Here is a 23,339-nt window from a genome sequence, read left to right on the forward strand (position 1 = left end):
CAGGCTGGCCTCACAGAGATCCACCTGCTTCTGCTTCCCCAGTGCTGGGATCAAAGACATGGTCCACCACACTCCAAGCCAACTGATTTCTTAAATCACAGATGTTTTCATTTTCAGTTATCTAATCAAATTCCCATTGCTCACCTACTCATGGTTGCCCTATATAAAAATAGAATGGGCCACAATTTTTGCACATTTAAGCCCTGCTTTCTCCTCTGTGTGCCTTTGTGTTTATCACTTCTTTGTTGTAGAACATCCTTACTTGGGACTGGCATTACAGTTTTTTACTGGGAGAACCCAGTGAAAAATGAAAATGTGGGGGTATTTTTTGTCGAAGATATTAGCATATAAAACCTTTCTCTTTTCCCCCGTGTGTGTCCCCTCTCTTGAAGTGCATGCTCCACTGTCCTGTGTTACTTTTCCTATAGAACACAAGCTCACAAATAATATTATTAAGAGTTTCATTGTTACAAAGTTTCAAAGGCCATAGAGTGACCTTTGCTTGATCCCTCTGGGCCTGTCTTGATGTTGCCCACCCTCCAAAAGCAAAGGAAAGGCTACCTTGGTTGATTGACTATGAAGTGTCCACACTCTGGGCCTCTGCTCTGCCTTACTCATAAGATGTCTAAAGTGGTTCTCCCAAAGCACTTTGAGGATTCTTCTGAGAACATATTTTACCTCCCATTAGTCTGTGAGCTTCTTAAAAGCAGGGGCTACATCTTCATGCTTCCTTGAATCTACAAGTTGTATATATATTTATTGCTAAATAAATGTTTGCTGAAAATGAATTAAAGAGAACAAAGCAAGCAGCATTGTTATTTTGAAGCCATGTGCAAAATTTCTGAAAGGCCCTTTCCTTTCCTTGTTTTTTTCAGAGCAGGAATCACTGTCAAGGCAAAAGTCCAAATTCTCCAACTGGTATCAGTGCGCTCCTTTCATCCTTTTCATTTTCTACATTGAGTTATATTGTTCATTTAAAGAACATTTGTTAAAAATGATACTTGAATTTTGGTGATGAATATAATCTGTAGTTTTAAGAATGTCTATATGAATCTACTAGTTAGCTCAAATATTTAGATATAAGCCTGTTTTCAAAGCTTTTTTGTTGTTGTTAAGAGCTATTTTGATTTAAAAAATTAAGGTTTCTGGAAATATTTTCTATATTTTTGTTAAAACAGTAATTTAACTTACTTCAGCAAATCCTTTCATAATGACCTCTGGAAGATTCTGTATATTTGAACAGACTAGCAAAGACCTGCATGGGACTTTAATAAAGAAGGTGAACCACTCCATAAAACGCATAAATGTCCCACACTGGCTGAATACTACATTATCTTAAGAGCTGTCATCCAATTCACACCCTCCCACATAGACACATACACATCCATCTTTTCATATATTTTGAACTGAAAACTGAGAACGCTCATTTGTGCTTGGGGATAAGTTGCTTTCAAAAAAAACATGATAAAGTGGAATAAATTTAAACAACAAAACAGTAATTAAAAAAATGCACCACAGACACTGCATCACTAAGAAAGCCAGTAACTTTACTGAATTGTCTGCAAAATACAAATTATACCTTATTTCCAGCAGGAGAAACTTTTGAAAATTCCCCACTTTAATTCACTACAGACAGCTGAATTAAGTCCCTTGAGATACACAGATGTGGTTTAACTTAGGTGTAACATCTTGTCATCTAGTGGCGACAAAGTCCAGCTTATGCCGCTGTGAGCCTCTATTTGAATACTTGTTGCAAATGCTTGTATGCCCTCATTTACAAGCTATTTTAATTACTGTCATTGAATGGAAACAAGTCCCCAGAAAAGGAAAAGGAAGAAAAATGATACAGCAAACCATCTGAAGCAATCCAAGTCCTAGGCCCAGACCCGGGTCTATTTGCTCTAAGAGCACACGGCGACTGCATTCAAACCACAGCAGAATCCATCATTTAGCTGACCTCTCTGAATTAAACTGAGGTATGAATCAATTTGAGGTATGAACAGGGAAGGCAAAATGCAATACCCAATTATCAAAATAACCAAAATGGACGAATTTAATGCAGAAGATATGTGGCTTGGATTGCTCCACATCTTTGGTTAAAACATATTAAGAAAAGCCTTTAATTACATCTGTAGTCTGAAGCATTCTAACAGACACCAGTATTCAAACAATCTTCAAAAGATCTGTAGTGGCAGGAAATTAACGCCATACAAGTGACGACACCACAGCAGATGGCACGAACGAGAACAGATGAAGTATGCCATGCTTAGGCGACAGCCTTTATTGAAGGTTCAAGTGGCTTCTTTAAAAAAAATTTAAAGAAAGAAATACAAAGCATTTACTCTCTTGAGGAAAAAAAAAACAAGGGGGAACAAGGGAGAAAAAAAATGCTATCTCTAAGTTAAAAGATGAGTACGTCAGGAAAACAAATATGAAGTAATGTGAGAGGGCAGACATTCTTTTAAAAAAGGGTCTTGGGTTTTGTTTTTAAATTCTTACTTTAGTTAACTTTCAAATGATCTAAAGATGACAGGTATTTTCATATTCATCATTACAAAACATTAAATTCCACCTTTGGGAAAAAATAAGCCATTTTACTAAAAACCACAATTTTTAAAAAGGTTGAAATGGACAGCTTCCACACACCAATGTGTACAATATACAGGCTGTGCAGCTTGCATATTTGCAACACTGTTACCAGTATTTCAGCTTAAAATCTTTAAAAATAGGATTAGGTATAACAATAGTTGCAGCCGTGTAAAATGCCACTTATGGTTCCTTTACTTGCAATGACGAATGTTCTCTAAAATGTTTCTCTAGGCCAGGTAATGTAAAATACTAATCCCTCAGAGCTCTGCCCCAAACTCCTAGATACAAAGGATTTTCTGTGATTAAAAATCATACTTGCTTTGCAAATACAATAAATGGTAAAGTACAGAAAAGGTGTAAGGGTAAAGATAGACAGTGGCTGTTTACAGAAAGTGACTGATCACAATGAAAATTGTGCTTCTTCTCATTAAATCATCTTACAAAATTCTCCGATTATCCCTTCGCTATCTGCCACCACTTTATATGAATTCAGCAGTGGGGACGAGGTGACTGGCATCCGTTTTCAAGTGATTCCGTTCTTTTCAGGTTCTTATAAAACTAACGCCAGAACTGCTATAAATAGCAGAGGCTTCTTCTGGTACTTTAGCTTTCTTTATCTTCAGCATTAGAAATTCACATGTTTTTTTGTTGTCGTTGCTGAGGCAAATTGCAGGTAAAAAACTAATATGGCTATTTCTTCATATTTCATATAATGACCCTTTCCCACCCACTGGTAAAATTCTATTGATAAACACACGTTTTTTTTTGAAATGACAAGAAACATTTGTGACATGCTTGCATATTTAATTCACATCAAGTTATAAAGATGAATTGTCAGGATGGGATCAAGCCTATGGTGAAATAATGACTGATTTTCTTTACCCCTTTATGTGCGTGTGTATGCACATGTGCACACACAGATGTATAAGTAAGTGTGTCTGTAGGGATAATTTTGGTGTTCTTCTGCACAAATGCTATTTTTCATGTTCCATGGATACCTTTTGTAGTGGGATATATATGAAATGACGGATAAGTCATTTTTTTTTTGTTTTTAGTATATAAAACATTACTACAAGGCAGGCTAGCATCCTATACGGATGCAACCAAAGGTGCTTTGTGGTCTAATTACGGATTGCAGATCAAGTTAAGAAAAATATAGCCTCGCTAATAAGGTCTTTTGGCTTCTGCCACCCAGCGGCAGCCATTTACAATGAGAAACGTAACAACTATGCAGGTAAAAGGGGGAAAAGGGGATCAGAAATGTCCCACGCATGATGTAGCAGAACTGATATTACTGTATCCTTTGCTGCGTATGTCAATGTTGATGACTGGAGATGAATCGACAGATCTTCACATTCCAAGAGAAGGAAATCATTCCTAGCCTGACATATCACTTCAACACTATATATTGACTTTTTATGGCACTCACTTTTTAAAGGGTCTGAAAATTAATTCCTTATAGACAAATACTAGACAAGAGTTATATTTTCTTGAAAATTAAAAAAGGGACATAGAGAAGTTCTTTAATGGGATTTCTTGAAATGGCTATTAAACCTCTTTATTGAAGAAAAAATAGATGACATACATGCTTTATGCAGAAGTGACATTTGGGGGTCCTGAAACATCAGGTCGTTGAACAGTCCTATATTGCTGACAAGATTGTTACTGGTCAGTTAAAATGATTAAAGTGGACGACAAGTAACTATCCCTTCATCTGCTTCCTTCTTTTCTAGCACCCAGTCTTTCACATTTTTATTCTGTAGGAATTTATAACTTATTCACCAAGCAAACTTCACATTACTTATTTCTAGGGCCATACCTTCAGGACATGGGCCCCAGCACAGCTTCTTACTCTGGGCATATTTCTAAGAAACAAATCAAATTCTAGGCTGAAAATCAACCATGTAAATTTAGAATATGGGCAAGTTAGGTTATGCACTTACTGAATTCCAAGATGCATGGTGTAATGGAGAGATCTGAAAGGGGCCCTGCATTTGATAAAATGCAAAAAACAAAACAAAAGTAATAGTTTGAAAGAAACTAATTAGTATATACAATGGATGTCAGTTGACCCAATAGTTTGCTGTTGTTTAAAAAACAATTTAGGGTGTTGCAATGTGGTATGTTGTAACCCCACAGGTTATCCTTTTGACAGCTGACCTTGAACTTATAAAATGTATGCAGAGTAAAAGAAACCAGAAAGAAAATAGTTACTCAAATGTGCAACTGCACAAATATACCCCCCACCCGCTATTAAGATAACAAAACTTCTGCTATTACCATAATATTATATATATTAGAAAGCTATACACAAGCATGTTAATTTCACAGATTTTTTTAAAAGATTCTTAATATTTTATATAATTAGAAACAAACAGTCCTGTAGAGGAGTACAATGAGAACTCCCTAGAGATAACAGAGTACATAGATTCAAAAGAACAATTAAAGACATGATAAAGAATTCAGTGTATTTAAAGAACACATGAAGAAAGAAAAGTCCTTTTTGGGATTTTACAGGACTGTTTAAAATATTAGCGAAGCTATCAAGGGGAAAAAACACATTTTGGCTTAAACTACAAAAAGCCACAAATGCTTTGCAAACTCTGTCTTACCTTTTATATGAAAATAAGCAAAATGTAATGTACATATTTTTATATTTTTATTTAATAAGAGATGCAGAAATCAAAGAATGAAAGAAGATAGAGAGAAACTTCTGAAAGAATTCACAAAGGATTTAGAAATATGGAAGAATACTCAGGATGAAATGAAGAAGGAAATTAAACACTCAATAAGCCAATTAGAAATGACAGGAGAAAGCCTCACCAATGCCATACGCCAATAGTATGCCTGCAGGTTTGTGAGCACACTCAGGACATCAGGTGACCGGGCATGTTCCTAACATTTACCAATGGCCACCCCTTGCCGGGTCTGTCCAAACTTCTATACATTTTTCTATATGTTGCATAACAGCTGCTCTCTCTTTCAGTAAAGATCTGCCGCTTTTGGCAAATGTTTCCTTTTGTCTATTTACATGTAAATAACGTTGAACCTGCAACATGACACTATCTATTGTAACATACATTTTGCAAAGGAGCACAACAGTGAAAAGAAGTTAGCCTTAAAATCTATTTTGTACAAGTGTTCTGTTGTACAACTCAAGTGCTAAGCTTATCTCAGCATTTCTGTTTATCTTTATACTGTATCACTGAGGCAATTTAAAAGTACTTTTACAAAACAGAGTACCTGACTTTTTTTTTCCACACACGGCACATATAATGCATATCGACCCCCCTTCCCCATTAAGGTATAGCACACACACACACTGCAAGAAAAAAAAAAAAACTATTAAGTAATAATGTGATCATGTTGCCCATCCTTCAGAGAGTCGCATGCGCTTGACTGAGGGACTTTCCCTTTCGTCCGGCGAAGGTCTGGTGAGTCCAATGGGAGAGTGGAATTCGTTCCGGTGATCCTCTCGGTCGCTCCCGTCGTAGGAACTGCTACAGCTGCTCAAGCTGTCAACAGGAGATCTCCCCGCCTCGTGGCGCGTATGTTGTGGGTATCTCGAAGGGGTGGTGGTACGGTCTCTAGGAGGAGAAACAGGTTCTGACTTGATGTTGAGGCTTTGAGTAGAAGGCAGGGAGAGATTTGAACTCTGAGATAAATGAGTGCTAGTGCAAGCTCTGTAGGAGGAAAGGAAACCCAGTTACAGATGGAGGAGGCCTGGAGGCCCCAGGAACTCACAATTACAAATACATTAGCTTAAAGACTCGCATAGACACCAGAGCCCAGAGTGAGAAGTGCTGCTAAGCACGGAGGGGCATTCCTGTCTTAGAGCACTCAGGAAGCCTCTGCTCTTGGCCTGGTAGTAATTACAACATTTAAGCGGCACAGGCCTCATGAATCATATCTGTAGTTGCTGACAGGCTCCTTAACTGTATCGGTTATCTTTTCAGAAAGGCTTAAGACATGATACGAAATTCATTCTCTGTGTTCATGGAATTTCTCTCTAAATTATTTTCGACTTAATTTTCTAAACCTTGGGAGACAGTGTTGGACTTGGAGTTACACTCTCTTGATTTACTAAAGCCTCTCTTTGCAAATTATTTTTAAAAATTTATTACTGATGTAAACATTTCCCTCCAGTTAATAAGCACACACAAATGGAGTTATAAAGTCCTAAGAGAAAACGAAGAGTTCAGATTTCAAATGAACAGAACCCATCAAATATTATGTAATATCTATAATTGACAAAAAGCTTGAAAGAAGGAAAAGAGAGCAAAGGAGGAAGGACAATGAAAATTATCTGCACAAAGTTTAAATATTGGCCTAAAAGCAGACGTTCTACCCCACTAAAACTGATGCATAATTGGGCTTCCTCCATCTTTTGCTCTTATATGGGATGAAAGTATTGTCTGGAATCCCTAATTCCCTCAACTTTACTATTGCTAGGCAACAGTGCTCATGGGGTATTTAGGGTACCACTCCTCTTATTTATAATTAACATTAGTTGAGGAATCTGTTGTTAAGGAAATATTGTGGCAAAGAAATATGTAGTGTGTTATTATTATTACTGTGTGTATAATCTTCAATCTTCCCTAATTTCCAGAGTGTATATTCTACCCTTCTTTCGAAATTTGGGAGACTTTAGAGAAGCCCTTAAGTGTAGATTAGCAATTACAGTGACATTGATCAGGATAAACTGTGGTCACCTTGCTGGAATCAGTTTTAAGATGCTTTCATTTTTTTTTTTTTTTTTTCGCTCTGACTGATATCCACGGCTAGAACCAGTCTGACCTCACCATAATGTCAAGAAAGTACAGTAGTCTTTTTAACTGAGGAAGATGCACAGAAAAGGATAATCTATACAGATACACCCATTTTAAACAAAGGGAAGCAAGCCTACCTATTAATGTATGTAATTATGCTGTGTCCCAATGGAGAGAACTGGGTGTGTCAGCAACACGTTGTTCTGAGCAGAATATTTGTATATTCTAGAGGAAACAGTGGAGAAACCTGGGACTGGTTTTTGGGAGATGCAATATAGGTTTAAGATGTATAGAGTTATAAAATTAGTCAGGAGTGACTTAATCTTTGAGTAATGCTTTATACAAAAGCACCACCTACTGGCAAGGAATTCCTTTCGTCTCTTATTAATAGATGAGCTAATGTACAGAACAACATAAAGAGAATTATTTGCTTCTTTAAGATTTTCTTTCTCTGGCTTTGTGATAGTCTGAGCTCTGATAGCAAGGTCTCTATTTCAGTGCATATGATTTTCAATCTTTGTTTAGACCTGGAATGATTTATTTGAAGCTTACTATTTTAGTGTATGTTATTTTTCTAATTTTGTAAGAGTTTTAATTAAGTAGTCTTTAAATCAAGAATATATTAAGATGAAGGAAAGGGAAACACCTGTGTTTCAAAGGCTTTATAATGGAGTATTTAATCTTTGTTCAAAGTTACTTAATGATTAGTTTTGATGTTAGAGGAAATCTTCTTTTGATTTCTGGAAGAAAGACTTTTCCTGGCTCTGGGTAAGAAAGACTATTTCACTAAAATTCAATTAAATGCTTTTGCTATGGATTACACAACTGTCTAATAATGGATGCTAATTAGGAGTCTGAAAATGACATAGCATATCAATAAATACTTTTGTCTGCCCTTTGACATTTAACTTGCACTTCTCTAAGCATGGTAGCATGGAACATTTCTAAAAGCTTAGTGAATTGTATCAGATAGGTAATTAATCTATGCAAATTAAATTAAAAGTAATATAATCAAAATGGCATTCGTTTAATGGCATCTGAAAGCTGCATTATACATTTATTTGCATCAGCTCTCAATGTCAACTGGCATGTATAGGTTTAGCTGCATCTCGTTCCCCATAAAAGATGGAACAATTACTGGTGATTCTTTTCTATGAATAGGACAGCTTATCTTATGGTAGAATTTCATTTGACACTCAACACATACACAAGTTTATTCTGAGTCGTGTAGCTCTGGGGACTAAATCTACAGTAATGAAATATAAGTGGCATCTTAGACTCCACTTCACTTCAGTGTAATGCAGAACACAACACAGAATAGCTAATCTCTGCTATCAAAGAAGTACTTTCTTGAAAAGAGAAAGTAGCATGAAACCTCATTTTACTATATATATGCTAGTTTATTCTCAGGAACAAAGCACAACTGTGAATAACTGTAGAAGACTTCATACATGCAAGTGAGTGATAAAGAGGTAAGAGGAAATGTAAGGAGTCAACTGTGCATGTTGCCATGTCAGGTCCTCCACAAGTTTTGTCTACTGTAGATGACTCTGAGTTGAGAAAACTACCCTTCCACTGGATTGTCCAGAAATAAAAAGTGAATAACTTTATTCAAATTCCTCTCACCCCCTCCCTGGAATTAAGCTCCCTTACTACATTTAGCTTACTACACTATTATTTTTTTTTAAGAGACAGTTTTTACTTTTATTCCTCCTACCTCAGCCTCCCAAGTGCTGGCATTTAGAGGTGTGCACCATCCCACCCAGCTGAGCCTACTTAAAAAAAGGAAAACATGGGCTGGAGAGACAGCTTAACAGTTAACAGCACTGGCTACTCTTGCAGAGGACCCAGGTTCGATTCCCAGCACCCGCATGGCAGCTAATAGGCCAAAAACCGTATGTTAACTCCAGTTCCAGGGAGTCTGATGCGCTCTTTTGACCTTAACATGCATTGCATGAAATGGGTGCACTTACATATATTCAGGCTATACATTCATACACATAAAATAAATTAATAAAAAGGAAATCTTTTAAAAAACACAAAGATTTATTTATGTATATGCATGTATGTCTGTGTGTGATTATGTGCATGTATGTGTATATGCCCACAGAGGCCAGAAGAGGGTTTGAGTACCCTGGAGCTGGAGTTACAGGCATTTGTCAGCAGCCCAACATGGTTGCTCTGATTCTATGCAAGAGAAGCAGCTGTTCTTAACCACTGAGCCATCTCTCCAGCCCAAGTTTAACTTTTAAAAGTATCTCTACTCAAAGTTTTCTCCCTCGGTATGTACTGAACATCCTCATGGATAATGTGTGGGCATGCTTCCAGAAAATAGGTTGCCCCCTTTAGACAACTGAGAAAAAGACCTGAAAGTTGAGGGTCATTTTTCTAAAAGGGCAAGTTCCTTCTAGACATGTCTTATATAAATTTAGGTTGCTTGTCTAATGTTGCTATATAAAATAGACACTACATATTATCTAAAGACAACAGTATTAAGGATGAAGAGAACTTTTCTGAAGGACAAAATAAGAATTCTATTATACTTTTACAGTTTTTTAAAAAATATTTTATTCATTATTTTATGTGTATGAGTGTATTGCCTGCATGTATGTGAGTGTGCCCATGTCATGCAATGCCGTGGAGATCAGAAGAGGGCTTCGGATTCCCCTGGAACTGGAGTTAAGGATGGTTCGTAGCCACCGTGTGGGTGCTGGGAATCGAACCCGGGTCCTCTGCAAGAGCAGTCAGTGCTCTTAACTGCTGAGCCATCTCTCCAGCCCCATACTTTTACAATTTTGAGAAAGAACTGCGGTAGCCATGTTGGGCTGCTGGGAGTATCGATTTTGGTGGAACCAAATCTATTTCCTTCTTTGCTTGGAATATAGTATCTACCTAAGAATGAGCCCTGAACACAAGTCTGTGATACTGACTTGGCAAACATCAATTCTTTAATTTATTTTACATAAACATTATAATAGGTTTAAAAAAGTTTGTATGAACATGAGATAGGCCATTCAAAGGAACCTTACAAAAATCTACTATGTGTGTGCATGTGTGAGTGAGAGAATGAGTATGAGGATGTGTGGAGGTACAGAGGGAGGGATAAAGGGAGGGAGAAGGTGAGAGAGACACACACACAGAGGGAGAGAAATTGTAATGACTGGGCTCCTATCAATTTGAGGTATAAGGGAAGTGACTAAGTGCAATTACAACTCATAGACTGAATTAAAATTGTGCAGAATGAGATTCTGCATTGAAAAAAATGGGAGCTGAAATCCTTGGTTGCTGCCGTTCAGTTTCTTTCCAGTTCAGGGATGTTTCTCCATTCTCATTTATGAGCAGTGGAGAACTGCATTCTCTCTATGTGACAGAAGATTTTTTAAAATTGTGGTATGTAAACAAATATGTATATGTCTTCATAAGTAAAAATGGTGAGATATTATTAAAAAAAGAAAAGAAGTCTATATTTAGGTGAAATAATGGCTTTAAATTTTTAGTTTATATTTTAATGGATTAACATATTGTGTATCGCAAGCACTTTCAGTAGCTGGTTTTCTCCTTCCACCGTGAGGGTCTCAGGGATCAAATTCAGGTGGTCAAAGTTGTTAGTTAGGCTTGCTGACAAGCACTTTTACCCAATGAACCATCTGGATAGCCCTGATACAGAGTCTGACACAGATAATACCTTGAGGAGAAATTTAGTGCATTAAAGGGTGAATTTTGTGAAAAATTAGAAATTAACAGTTCTTATTATTGACAAGAAACATGTATGGGAGGTTTAGTGCTCATCCACAGCAGTGCAATGACATCTATGCATATCTTCAAAATGCCTGTATAGGGCCAGGTGTGGCAGTGCATGCCTTTAATTCCAGCACTTGAGGCAGAGGCAGGGGGACCTCTGTGAGATCAAGGCTAGCCTGGTCTACATGGGGAGTTCCAGCTCTGCTGGAGCTACAGAGAGACCTTGTCTCAAAACAACTCCCCTAAATGTCTGCATAGTATTATGTACTTAGTAATGATTACCTGAAGAAATAACTGCACTTAATATCTACTTGTATAATCAGCATTGGAGGGAAAATTTAAATGTCCTAAAGAGAGAAACTCACTGTTGAGCAACACTTCATACATCTTCAATTTTAACAATTGTTCAAGAAAGCACAGCCACAAGGTCCTCTGAATTTGTTTTATTATATACATGGAAGATTAGACATTCAGTGACAGTGATTAATGAGTGGTATGATCAAGAGCAAGAGGTGAATGTGGGATGGCATATCAGATTTCTGATTTATCTTCCATCAATATCCATATGAAATTAGGTGGGGGACAGGCGAGGACAAGGGTAAGAGAAATAAAATTGTGATGTAAACCAGCGACTTTGATAATGAGTAGACCCCCCTAGACATATAGATATGGAACTAGTTAACAAATATAACTAGTAACTAAATGGCTCAGTAGAAAATCAAAAGTGGGTTAAATATGTAGAATGTTTCCAAAATACGAACTCATCTTTAAGTAGTTTATGTCTTATTTTCTTTTAAAGATTAATTCAATTTTGGAGTTAGTTGTGAAAATTAAAGTAAAATATTTAGTTTTAGCTTAAAAATATCTTATAAGAAACAGTGTTAATTGTGAATTCAGGTCATTAAATTTAGGGTCTGAATCCTTAGATAAATGACAGACGTCGTTTCTGTGACTAAGATATATCTCAAAACTACCACAAGGGGGCAGAAAGATACATATTTTGACCAGAAAACAACAAAAACTATTTTTATACCCAAATTTAGTAATTATCTCTATATGTGTACTAATTAATGGTTTTACATATATTTTACTAAAATGTCTACAACTGCATAACTATAAAATGAACATATTATAAATATACAAAGCCAGTATAGAAATGGAACAGTTAGTTGATCCTATGAACATTAGGTTCACATTAGAATAAACTACGTGGTTTGTGTTATGTGAGAATATCAGATATCTCAAAAATGTAAAGAAATTATAATATAAATGCCTTCAAAATTTACAAATGAAATGTGTGAAACCCTACTAAATAAAAATTCCATCACTGATAGAAATAGAAGAAATATAGTCTAAAACATAAAGGAAAGACTGTACCTAATTATCAGAGCTTCCAATTCTCTTAAAAATAAGCTAGGTAATATTTAAGATATTTGAAATGTATTGAGCTGAAAAGGACTTCCATCTTCCTATAAAACAGTATTTTTTGCCCTTTAATGGCACATTAAAACACATAGTTAAAGACAGGCATTTACCATTTAAAAAAAATCTAAAAACACATTCTAAAGTTATGTTACAAAAGACATGATATTGCTTACCCCAACTGACTGAGGGCAGACGGTGGCATGTTATGTAGGTGTTGCTGTTGCCAGCCAGTTACGGAGCCAAGGTGGAGAGCGCTGGCAGTGTTAAACCCAGACAGAGATGACAGGTCTGCACTACTCAGAGAGTACTCTAGATGAAGGAATAAAGAAGGCATCAAGAGGGCACATTTAATTTGGAAACTGTCAAATGGTAACTAAAATTGAACATTTTAAATTTCTAAAACACAATCGAATCAGATTTTTTTATCTGAGAGATGAGGGGGATAAAACACCAGGGATAATTTTAATTAAAAATAAAATATTATTCAGCAAAGTAAATATTCCACAAAAGATTCAAAGTAACTTAGCTTAAAAGTGTATACATGTTTGATAGCCTAGAAATGTTTTTTTTCTATTTAAAAATCTCTGGAAGGTGAGTTTTCTATTACATTAAAGAAATGATAATTCCTTTGAAATTTTGAATTTGGTTTGGGTAAGTAAAAATTCCAGGCTCTTAAAAAAATGCAGACAATTACTCTGCCTTAGTAACGAACAAGTGATGGTATAGCGTGTTGGGACACGGGTACTACCTACAGTTCCCTGTAGGGTACAGATCATAACTTTAAAAAATATGCCTTTTAATAGAAAGTAATTTACTGTAATATTTGCACATAGCAAAGCTACTCACCAGTACCATATGTTGTTGAAATGGCTGATGGATATCCTCCCATTCCTTGTCCTGGTAAAGTAGGAGTTGCTACGGAAACCACTGGGGTAGCCAATGACTGAGCTGACTGGGAGTTATTTATCCTTTGATTCTTTTAAAGTAAATAAAAAGACATTATTAATGGAAGATTTTAAAAAGTTAAAAATATTAGGTTTCACTATTAGTTTTGCACATAAAGAAATAAGTTGGTACAAAGCTCATGAAATTAATCATTTAACATGTGTCTCTATGAACTCTGCCAACCCTATCATTTACAATCCTTCAAGAGACCAGCTGTTGCCATAGTAACCCATTACATCAGTATCTCCTAGGCAACGGAACTAGTAACAAGTACCATAGCTTTATTATGGGTAAAAACAGACTATGTTGAGAACTGATGAAATATGTATACTGTACTTCCATTGTTTCAGTTTTATTCAAATGCAAATTAAAAAATTAAAATCAACCATGGTGGTTTTTATGATCACTTCTATGCACAGCAAGAGCACACCAGTAGGGAGTCATGCTGCACTCTGACCAGCAGGTGGTGCTCTGACCACTTTCTTTAGCGTCTAGGCTCCCTCCAAGAAGATGTCAGGCAGCTAATGCCTGTATTTAACTCCTCTTAGCAAAAAGATAGAAGATGCATAAACTTAAAATCATGATACTTTATTTCTTAGAACATAAAAATTTTAGTTTTAAATAACTAAAGAAATATTTTTGCGTGTTTGGATGACGCTGTAAGTCACATCTTAAAAATATTGAAAACATGGCCTCCAGTTATAAGGTTGAGACAGAAAAACCAAAAACCAGAAAACAAAAACCAGATATTCTTTTCACCCGTCAGTGATCCTGGAAACTTTCGGTATTTAAGCATAATCAATGAGAAAAAAGAAGGTAAGTTTCAAAATCTTTCCATCTTATCTTAGCTAGCACTTTATACTAAAGGTAGTTTCCATCCCCCCACCCCCATACACTCTGAGGGAAGGGTTCTCACCACTTACCAAAAGCAGGTCCACATCCTCAGACTGGGAGCATGGGGAAGGAGTTTTATTAATTAGTTTCTGTAAATATTTATAATTGGGCAAAATCTTTTCAACAAAAGGAAAAGCATCTTCTGATAGACACAACAGTTTAAACAGCCTTACAGTGCTAACTCTAAAGATAACTCCTTACAAAGGCATTCTTTGTTTCCCTTAATGAGGTGTTTGTCTCAAATGTGAAGACAGTCTATCTGGTTTCTAGCATAGGTCAGTGTCTCAATGTTCATTATTTCACTACCACATTTTGAGAGAGAGAGAGAGAGAGAGAGAGAGAGAGAGAGAGAGAGAGAGAGAGAGAGAGAGAGAGAGAGAGAGAGAGAGAGAGAGAGACTGACTGTATTTTGAAACCCCACTTGGCTAGAGAAAGGGGAATCACACCTGGCTGCCAGAGACAGAGACCTGACAGGCCACTTGAAAAATCTTTGGGGATGCATCAGTTTTAAAGAATATGGGACAAATTTGATGATAGAAACTGCCTGCCTTGCCTGGCCCACACTGACTGCATCCCTGTGTGCGGTTTTATTTGTTAGAACCAGTCTTTTCTAAAGGGAATGTTGAATATTATATGATTTTTGGGGTGGTAATAGATATTCAAAATTAACCTGCACTGTGTCAATAAACTAATCAGTTCACAGGACTATTTTACCCAGAAGCTTGCCACAGAGCAGAGCAATCTAGGAAAAAGAAAAGAAATACTTGCAGAACCATCTAAATTTGTCTACTCACTTTTGATTTTTAAATGTTCTCACTGTTAAGCACTGTTAATTTGGAGAACACTTTATTTATCTATCCTAGCTTGTTATCTATCTCCCCCACCCCTCTCTGTTGTTGAGCCTGGTACCACATATTCTTTTCATCTTAATCATGCAGTACCATGAGAAAGAAAATTATACAGTGTGGGAATATTACATATACAATTAAATTCATACTTCATATTTTTTTCTTAAAGGTATGCTGCAGCTCTTTTTCAATATAAAATATAATCTTTGTTCTCAAAATGTCTAGGGTTTTAACACAGTTTGCTTTTCAGAGTTAATAGTTTTCATAAAGCACATAAAGGCGAAGATGAATTGAGACAGTGTATAGGCATGTGATATATTAGACATTAACAGTGCAATACATCTAAGAAAGGAATTTCCAATTAATACAAGAAAGTTCATTTAGGAATTATGGAAAGTATTTTTCATTGTCAGCATCCTGAGGACATAAATAGCTCAATAATGTAAAAACACTATGAAGCACCTCAGAATTACTCTTCCTATGAAGTACGATTCGACCAAAGGTAGAATTGTTTTCCTAACTATAAATTGAGACCTTTAGGAAGAAAAGTTTTCCTTGTTCCATGAAAACAGTCCTATAGAATTTATTGGATTTTTTTTTTTTTAACGTAGAAAAGGAAAATGCAAAATCAGTTACCACATTCCCATCAGTAGTGTTAAAAACACTATTAGTTAATAGTGTGAATTTTCTGGAAAAACATAAATAACTCATATTAAGACAAATACTAAAATAGCAAAGCATATGCATATATAATATCGGCATTATTTAAAATGAAGTTGCACATTACCACTGATGGCATCGTGTTCTTGCTGCCAGGTGGAATAAGAACCCGGAGATCTGGTTTACGATTATTCATTCCTAGATTCATCGGGGGAGGAGATTTGGCTTGCATATTCTTGTTCAAGTTACCAGGTGAGACCAGCAGACCTGGTGAGTTTCGGGGATTGCCATACCCATTCCCTGTTAACACAAAAAGTGGCAGAACTCAGGACAAACTCTAGACTCAAGCATGTTTCTAAAGAATACACTATATGAGAATAGAAAGGAAAGCTTAACAGTGAGACACGCAGTGTGCACACAGAAACCACAGGATAACTGATTTAACCTGTGTGTAGGGCAGCAACCCAGGTAATTATTTAATACACTTCGAAAGATGAAAAACTTTTCATGAAAAGAGAGCGAATACACATCAACCTGTTCCGAAATCAGCATATCGTATGCTTTTTTCTTCCTATTAAAATTTTTTTCCGGAAGAAAGTCAGACAGCCGCTCAGGATCTAAGAAAAGCACAGAATTGGTCCTGCGCTTTAATTGACTAGTTTGGTGGAGGGCGGGCTGGAGTGACTCACTATTTCAGTTCACTGGTTTGGGTTTTATTCTGTGTGTCCTTAGATGAGAAAGGGCAAAGCGGCAAGACTGTCATTTCCAGGCCACGCGCAGGAGGAGGGGAAGCTACACACACGTTTTGCTGCTCAGTCTCCTTGACTCCGAGTGAATGCGCTCAATGGATGGCCTTTCTTGTGTCTGCTTTGCCCTCCTCACCAAATTCTGCGCATAGCCCTGTAGCTTGCTGGATTTCCTGCTCATGCAAATTTTCAAAAAGCAACACTCCTCAGGCGCTGAATCCTCCACTGAGTGCTGACTCATCCAGACACAGGAAAAGTCACCAATTGGGAAGACAGAAAGGGTTCTTTTAGGACTCTGATATTTAGCCCCCAACTAACAAACTGAGTATCTGCAGGCCTCCACTTTTCCTATTTAAAATACACTGCTCCCTGATAGGAACAGCTACGGAGGAGTTTGGTTGGAAATGCAACTTGAGCTGGCATAAGATCTGACTCAGAAAGCCATCTGCTGGCTCCCTGATGAAGAAGAGAAACCAACGACCTGACTCCCTAGAAAACTAGCCTGTTGTTTTCTGAGGCTCGCTACAGGAGACAGTTAAATCTCACTGTTATTGTCATCATTATCATTATCTCAAAACACAAGTATCTAGGGGCTGAAGAGATGGCTCAGAAGTTAAGAACATTGGCTGTTCTTACAGAAGACCCAGGTTCGAATCCCAGCACCCACATGTCTGTAACTCTAGTCCTTGGGGATCTGACAGCCTCTTCTGACCTCTGCAGGCAGTGCACAACACGGGTGCACTTACCTACATGCAGGCAATACACACATACACATAAAAATATTTTAAACACACACACACACACACACACACACACACACACATATATAAAACACACAAGTATCTATTACCCCTAGATGAAGGAGACCATGTGCCATGACTCAGTGAGGAGGCAAAGACAGGGCTCTAGCCCTGAAAGGCCCGGAAATCCCTTTGTAGTAGTGCAATACATTCCTGTGGAACATGTACAAACATGTACAGCACAGGGAGGGGTGCCTATAGAGTGATACAGATTAAATGTTATTCAGTTTCCATGAGGGAAGAGATTTCCTAATAGAGGTTCTTAGAAGAGCAAGGAACTGATTTAGGTCTCAACAAAAGAGAAGACGTAAGGAGGTGAGCTGAGCTTGTAACTGGGGTGATAAGAGGACTGAGTGAGGAATTTACAGAGCATCCTCAGGAGAAACCTGATTAGAAAGAAGCCCATGTAAAAGTGTATGTAAAAGGTGTGTCTTGGTCTGTGGAGGCCATGGTGACTTGGATTCTACGCTAGAACCCTTTGGGTTAATATGGAAATGTAGATCACCCAGAGTTTCAAAAGAGAGGAAGAACAGCCTTCCAAGTGATCAGATATCTACTGGCATCAGAATACCTGGACTTAGGAAACCTCTCTGTTGTTATGTGGACCAGTCTGGTGATTAATGTGATGGCTTCAGACAGAGACAAGAAGGAGTTGGAAAGGGAAAGCACAGGTATATTTCAAGGAGACAATTATGGGAATATCTTTCTAAATGTGTACTAATTTTATAAAGCAATGGATTTCATTTTGACGTTTTTACAATGTGCAACATGTACAATGTACTTTGATGATATTCACCTCTGTCGCCCTCTTTTGTCCCCTCTACCCCACGTTAGTTCCTCTCTTCTCAAACAGTTCCCATGGGAACATTTTTTTGAATCAAAATATATTTGGGGTATACTGCCTAAAACACATTTGTTCTTTCTATCCAATTCATTTACCTGCCTCATTTTGTGAATAAATAGGCTGAATATATAACAAATAACTGCAAGATTCAATCTCTCAATTGGATTGTGCATAAAAATTTCCAAGTTCCTGGAGGCAAAACAAAAATAAAACAAATGAAACACCCCCCAAATATGTGTCAAATACAGAGCAGTGGCTTAAGAAATTTACACTAAATTTGAATACAAATTAGTTCTAAATAAAACTTTAAGAAAACTAGCTAAATATGTCAAAATCCCAAATTATCTGTTACAGTTAATTTGGACAGTGTTTGGTGGTAAAAGCTTTTACACGAAACAATGCATTTACCTTTTCTCACTATGAGAAATATAAACATTATGTTCCCTAAGAAAGATGTTGGATAAATCAGAATACTCAGTAGAGTCTTGTATTTAATGTGTCCTACTGAATTGTTATTCTATGTTAGGGCCTTAAATTCAGTTAATAGATTCTGCTAGATAAAAAGAAACAAGAAAACCAAGACAAATTTGCAGTATGTGTTCCTGTCCACTAAAGTTCAGACACACTGAGTACATGTGTCACTTGAATGTTAATCCTGTGTGAGATCTGGTTTAAGCAAACAATCTAATGGAAAATTAGTCAAGTAATTTCAAAAGAAGAAGAAGAAAAACTGTCAGTTAAGCAGTGCACTGAGGCCTGAAAAGATGAGAAGAAACCAAAACCCTGGTTGCGTAGATGCCGAGACTGGTTTGCATGGAGGAGTAATTTTGCTAAAAGGAAGTAAAACCAGTTGGTGCAATGTGTGGCCCTGTGATATGACAAACACTGGTCCAGTGTGCGAAATAGAAAGGTTTCACAGAGGCGATGAAAAAGTTTCTTAAAAAAATAACATTTTCTACAGTAAATTGAGAAGTTCCAACAAAGTCTATATCTTTTTACTACTGTTTTTGAACAATGATTTGGAGCGGGAATAGGGAGGGGAAAAGGGGAAACATACATACATACATACATACATACATACTTTTTCATTCAATAAATACCAAGGAACTAACAAAATGAATTAAAAAGCATTCTTTTTCTCTCTTGAAACAGCTCCTGTTATTTGGAAATTATGCCATTTTTACAAGATAAAATACATATTTTAAGGTGTTTACACACTGAATGCAAAATATTTTGAACTATGATGACACTTTGAATTCATATTTTTAGAGCATAAAGTTATTTTTAAGAACAAATAAATTCTTTTTTATGGGTGAATTTCTGCTGTTTTTAGCATATTGTACAAGCTAGCATTTTGGAGCCGTATAATAACCATTTCTGTTTCCAGCCACCAAATTGTTATTCTTTTGGCATAATATAGATTCAGGAATGCGAGACTGTGGACCCTAAACCAGTGATACAGAAACCTATCATTTGGAAATCAATGATGAAAACATGCGTGTGGTTTACTGCTAAGAAGAGCCTGCATTTAAGCTGGCTGGAAACCACAGCCTCCTCCTCACTCAGAATGCTGTGGCCTGTGTGGAGGCTGCTGTCCCACCTTAAGATAAATTCACCAGAGAGCATGGTCACATTTAAATTCAGGGGCCATGGAGGTGGGAAACACCACTTCTCAACAACCTTCTAATATACGGATTCATCCTTTCTTCATGCTGTGTTTTAAAATTACCCTCCACTTGGACCATTATCAATTTAGACGTGACTGTATGCAGATGTCACATTCTCTCGACCACTTAAAAGGACAAAAATTATAAAGCATGGGTGAATGGATTTCCTGATTACAGATCATAAGAAAATGAGGTATAGACCAACTTTAGAGTCCAGTGAAGTTTTTATAGTTTCATTTGATTAAAAATATTGTTTCATATAAAATAAAGCAATTTACGCTTTCAAGATGTAATTCTATAAAGGATAATAGAATCTACCACTGCTGACTACAAGTATATTAATACATTAAAAATTAGAGTAAACATTCAAGATTTGAAATATGGTGTTCTGGGAATTTTTCTCCACAGTTAACTTACAAACATTTACCTCTTTTTCTGTTTCAGTTTTTCTTTTATTGACTCCTATTTTAAGAAGTTGTAAATTCAAAGAACATATTCCTGGCTTACGATATTATGAGGCAGGCATTTTGCCTTGCCTCACTCAGCTCAACTGAGCATGGAAATCTTTGAGCCCACAGTTCTAAAATTTCTGTATTTAGTTGTTTAGGCATTATGAGTCTTCTCATTTGTTTTGTTTGCTTTTTATCTTTGCCAAGACTTTCAATTATAAATGCAAGCACATAAGATTAATGAGCACAAAACTGAAACTAGTCTTAGGGCCTGTGGCTACTCCTTTTTTCGGTCGTCTTCTCTCTCAAACTGTCAACTTAACTATTCCCTCCCCTCCCTCCATCTCTATATCCCACGAGATACCAAATCTTGTTCCATTTCTTTAAAAAAAAAAAAAAAAAGCCTGCCTGTATTTCTACTGCTGTCAATCTCATTCAGGCTTTCATCCCCATTTGACTGAGTCTTTCAATAACTTCCTACCTATTCTTTTAGTATCTAGTTGGAAGATTCTTCTCCAGGTACTAAACTGAGCTTCAGGAGGGTTTGAGCTATATGCAAACATCACATGTGTAAATGTGATGTTGGCCAGCCCACCTGGGGACATCTTTTCTAAAGTGCCTTTTTTTTTTTTTTTTTTTTTTTTTTTTTTTTTTTTTTTTTAAAAAAAAAAAAAAAAAAAAAAAAAAAAAGAGGACGAACTTACTATAGTTGACCCACTCTATCTGTCTAACCTAATTCCCAGTGGCCACAGCCAGGCTTACATCCTCTGAATATGCCTGTGTCTGGGAGTTCAATAACTGGCAGCATTCACTTTCCTGTTTAATTCAAATTTGTCTTTTAAGGATCAGCTACAGTCCCAACTCTTTCATGATGCCTTTCAGACAACTATGAACTTTCTGTCCACTATGAACTCACTCTCCTCTCTATTCCTGCTGCAATTAAAGGCAGTGATACTGCACAACTTCCAGGTCTTTCAATGTTTCTTATATTTAAGAAACATATACAAAATAAGCTAGAAGATTAGGACTTATTCAGGAATGGCACTAAGATATGTTACTGGGTAACTGGAGGTGGCAACTGAAAATGTGAATAACTTGTTAATTCAAACACCTTGGCTCTCTCCCTTTCTGCTAATGCAGAGCTTCTGTTTTAGATTATCGTGATGTATTAGTGGTCAAGAGTGCAACTGAGGCAAACTGCTTATCAGCCAGGAGATATGAAAGCCAAGAAATCAAGCAAGTGTTAATCTATTGATTTGTTTGTAGGCATTAACTGAATCCTCTTTTTAATCTTTCATATCTATCAATCACTTTACAGCACATGGCTATTTTTATTTGTTGTAGAATCAAACAAGGTAGACATTTTCCCCAATAAAAAATGAAAACTTGAAAAAGACACTCATCCCTTCTTCTACATTGAGAAGCGTCTATTGTCATAAGTTCTCTAAATATAATTCTCAACATTTTCCCTAGATGGAACTTTTCATCAAAAGATGGGAGGAAAATCAATGGCCGGGAGGCGACAACTAAGAATGAATAGTGTGTTTTATCAAAATGTTTTACAGAGTTTATTTTTGGCCTAGCGTGGTGGTAGATGCCTTTAATCTCAGCAGAGGATGGTAGGTCTCTGTGATATTGAGGCAGGTCAGATCTACATAGTAAGTTACAGGCTAGCTAGGGTTATGGTAGACCCTGTCTCAAACAAGCAAATATTTATTTTATGTATATGAGTATTTTGCCTGTAATGGGAACTAAACCCAAGTCCTCTGGAAGGACAACCAGTCCTCTTAACCACTGAGCAATTGCTCTAGTCAAGAGTGAATGGAGTTTTGTTAGAAAGGTTAAGAAAGACTTTTTGGGGCTGAAGAGATAGCTCAGCGGTTAAGAACACTGGTTGTTCTTGCAGAAGATCAGAGTTCAAATCCCAGCACCCATATGGCAGCTAACAATCTGTAACTCTAGTTCCAGGGGATCCAACTCCTTCTTCTGATCTCTGAGGGCACTGCATGACACGAGTGCACTGACATACATACAAGCATAGAACTCATAAACATAAAATTTAAAAAAAAAATAAAAAGAAAGACTTTTCAGAGACAGGGAACAGAGAACAGCAAAATAGCTGAATACTGATTATTTGAGAAGGCTAGGACCATGTTTTATGAAGATAAAATACTGGCTGGTATAGAATCTGGAGTTTTCAATATTTGGGAAAGTAGGATTAGCTAACACAATATCTTGGCTTCTGTTGACTTCATACTAAACTTTTAGCAAACTTTATCCATAAAAACAATGAGCAGCAAATGAAAGCTTCTGAGTGCTTAACACTGTTAACTCCCTGTGCTGTAAAAATAACAGTATGGTAGAGGAAACAATTATGTAAAAGGTTTAGACTGCTCTCAGGGAGACTAGTTAGGATGTGTTGCTATAGAACACTCGAGGAATGGGTCTTGGTGAGATAGCAGACATGAAAAATTTACATGACAGTCAGGAGTTGGAGATAAAGGAGGTTAAAGCTGATACATTCAGGTTCTAATTATAATGTTTCTATTAAACTTGTGGAGCTTTTGCATTCTCAGTACAAACCATTATCTTATTAGGTAAGAGAAGTCTAAAAGCAACGTGAATCAGTCTGTCTGATTCTCATCTCTCCTAAAGTCAAGGCAGACTTTTTCAACTGACCATACAGTAGTATAAACAACAGCAAACACGGTGTAGCATTATTTTCCAATGATAATGCACATTATCGGTCCCCAACAGTACCGCACCTAGTAATTGTTATGTTGCTTATGTTAGACATCGACAGAAAAAGCCTTTAACTTTTAACCCTCACAAGAATAACCCTATGAGATATTAAAAGTATCTCTAGGTTGTGTAATTAAAAAAAAAAAAAAAAAAAGAGGAACTTAATTTCTGTTTTAAAAACCCCCCTTGGTACCCCCATGGGGTAAAAAAAATTGATCAG

General features: G+C 36.7%; 1 protein-coding gene across 14 annotated transcripts in view; it reads right to left on the reverse strand.

The window, feature by feature from the left end:
* Window positions 1–5,418: 5,418 nt before the first annotated feature.
* Window positions 5,419–23,339, reverse strand: part of Mef2c (myocyte enhancer factor 2C) — a 171,180-nt gene continuing 153,259 nt past the window's right edge. For 6 of the 14 annotated variants that reach the window (XM_008839427.3, XM_008839428.3, XM_029566616.1 and 3 more), the window contains 5 exons: window positions 15,999–16,171; window positions 14,393–14,416; window positions 13,371–13,500; window positions 12,698–12,833; window positions 5,951–6,272 (listed from right to left, as the gene is read on the reverse strand). In XM_008839427.3, the coding sequence (XP_008837649.1) occupies window positions 5,951–6,272; window positions 12,698–12,833; window positions 13,371–13,500; window positions 14,393–14,416; window positions 15,999–16,171 (785 nt within the window). Of the gene's footprint in view, window positions 6,273–12,697; window positions 12,834–13,370; window positions 13,501–14,392; window positions 14,417–15,998; window positions 16,172–23,339 lie in introns of all 14 variants that reach the window. The other 8 variants (XM_029566621.1, XM_029566619.1, XM_008839430.3 and 5 more) reach the window with 4 other exon arrangements.

Source organism: Nannospalax galili, unplaced genomic scaffold (assembly GCF_000622305.1).
Source record: "Nannospalax galili isolate Female #2095 unplaced genomic scaffold, S.galili_v1.0 scaffold918, whole genome shotgun sequence".
NCBI classification, from domain to species: domain Eukaryota; kingdom Metazoa; phylum Chordata; class Mammalia; order Rodentia; family Spalacidae; genus Nannospalax; species Nannospalax galili.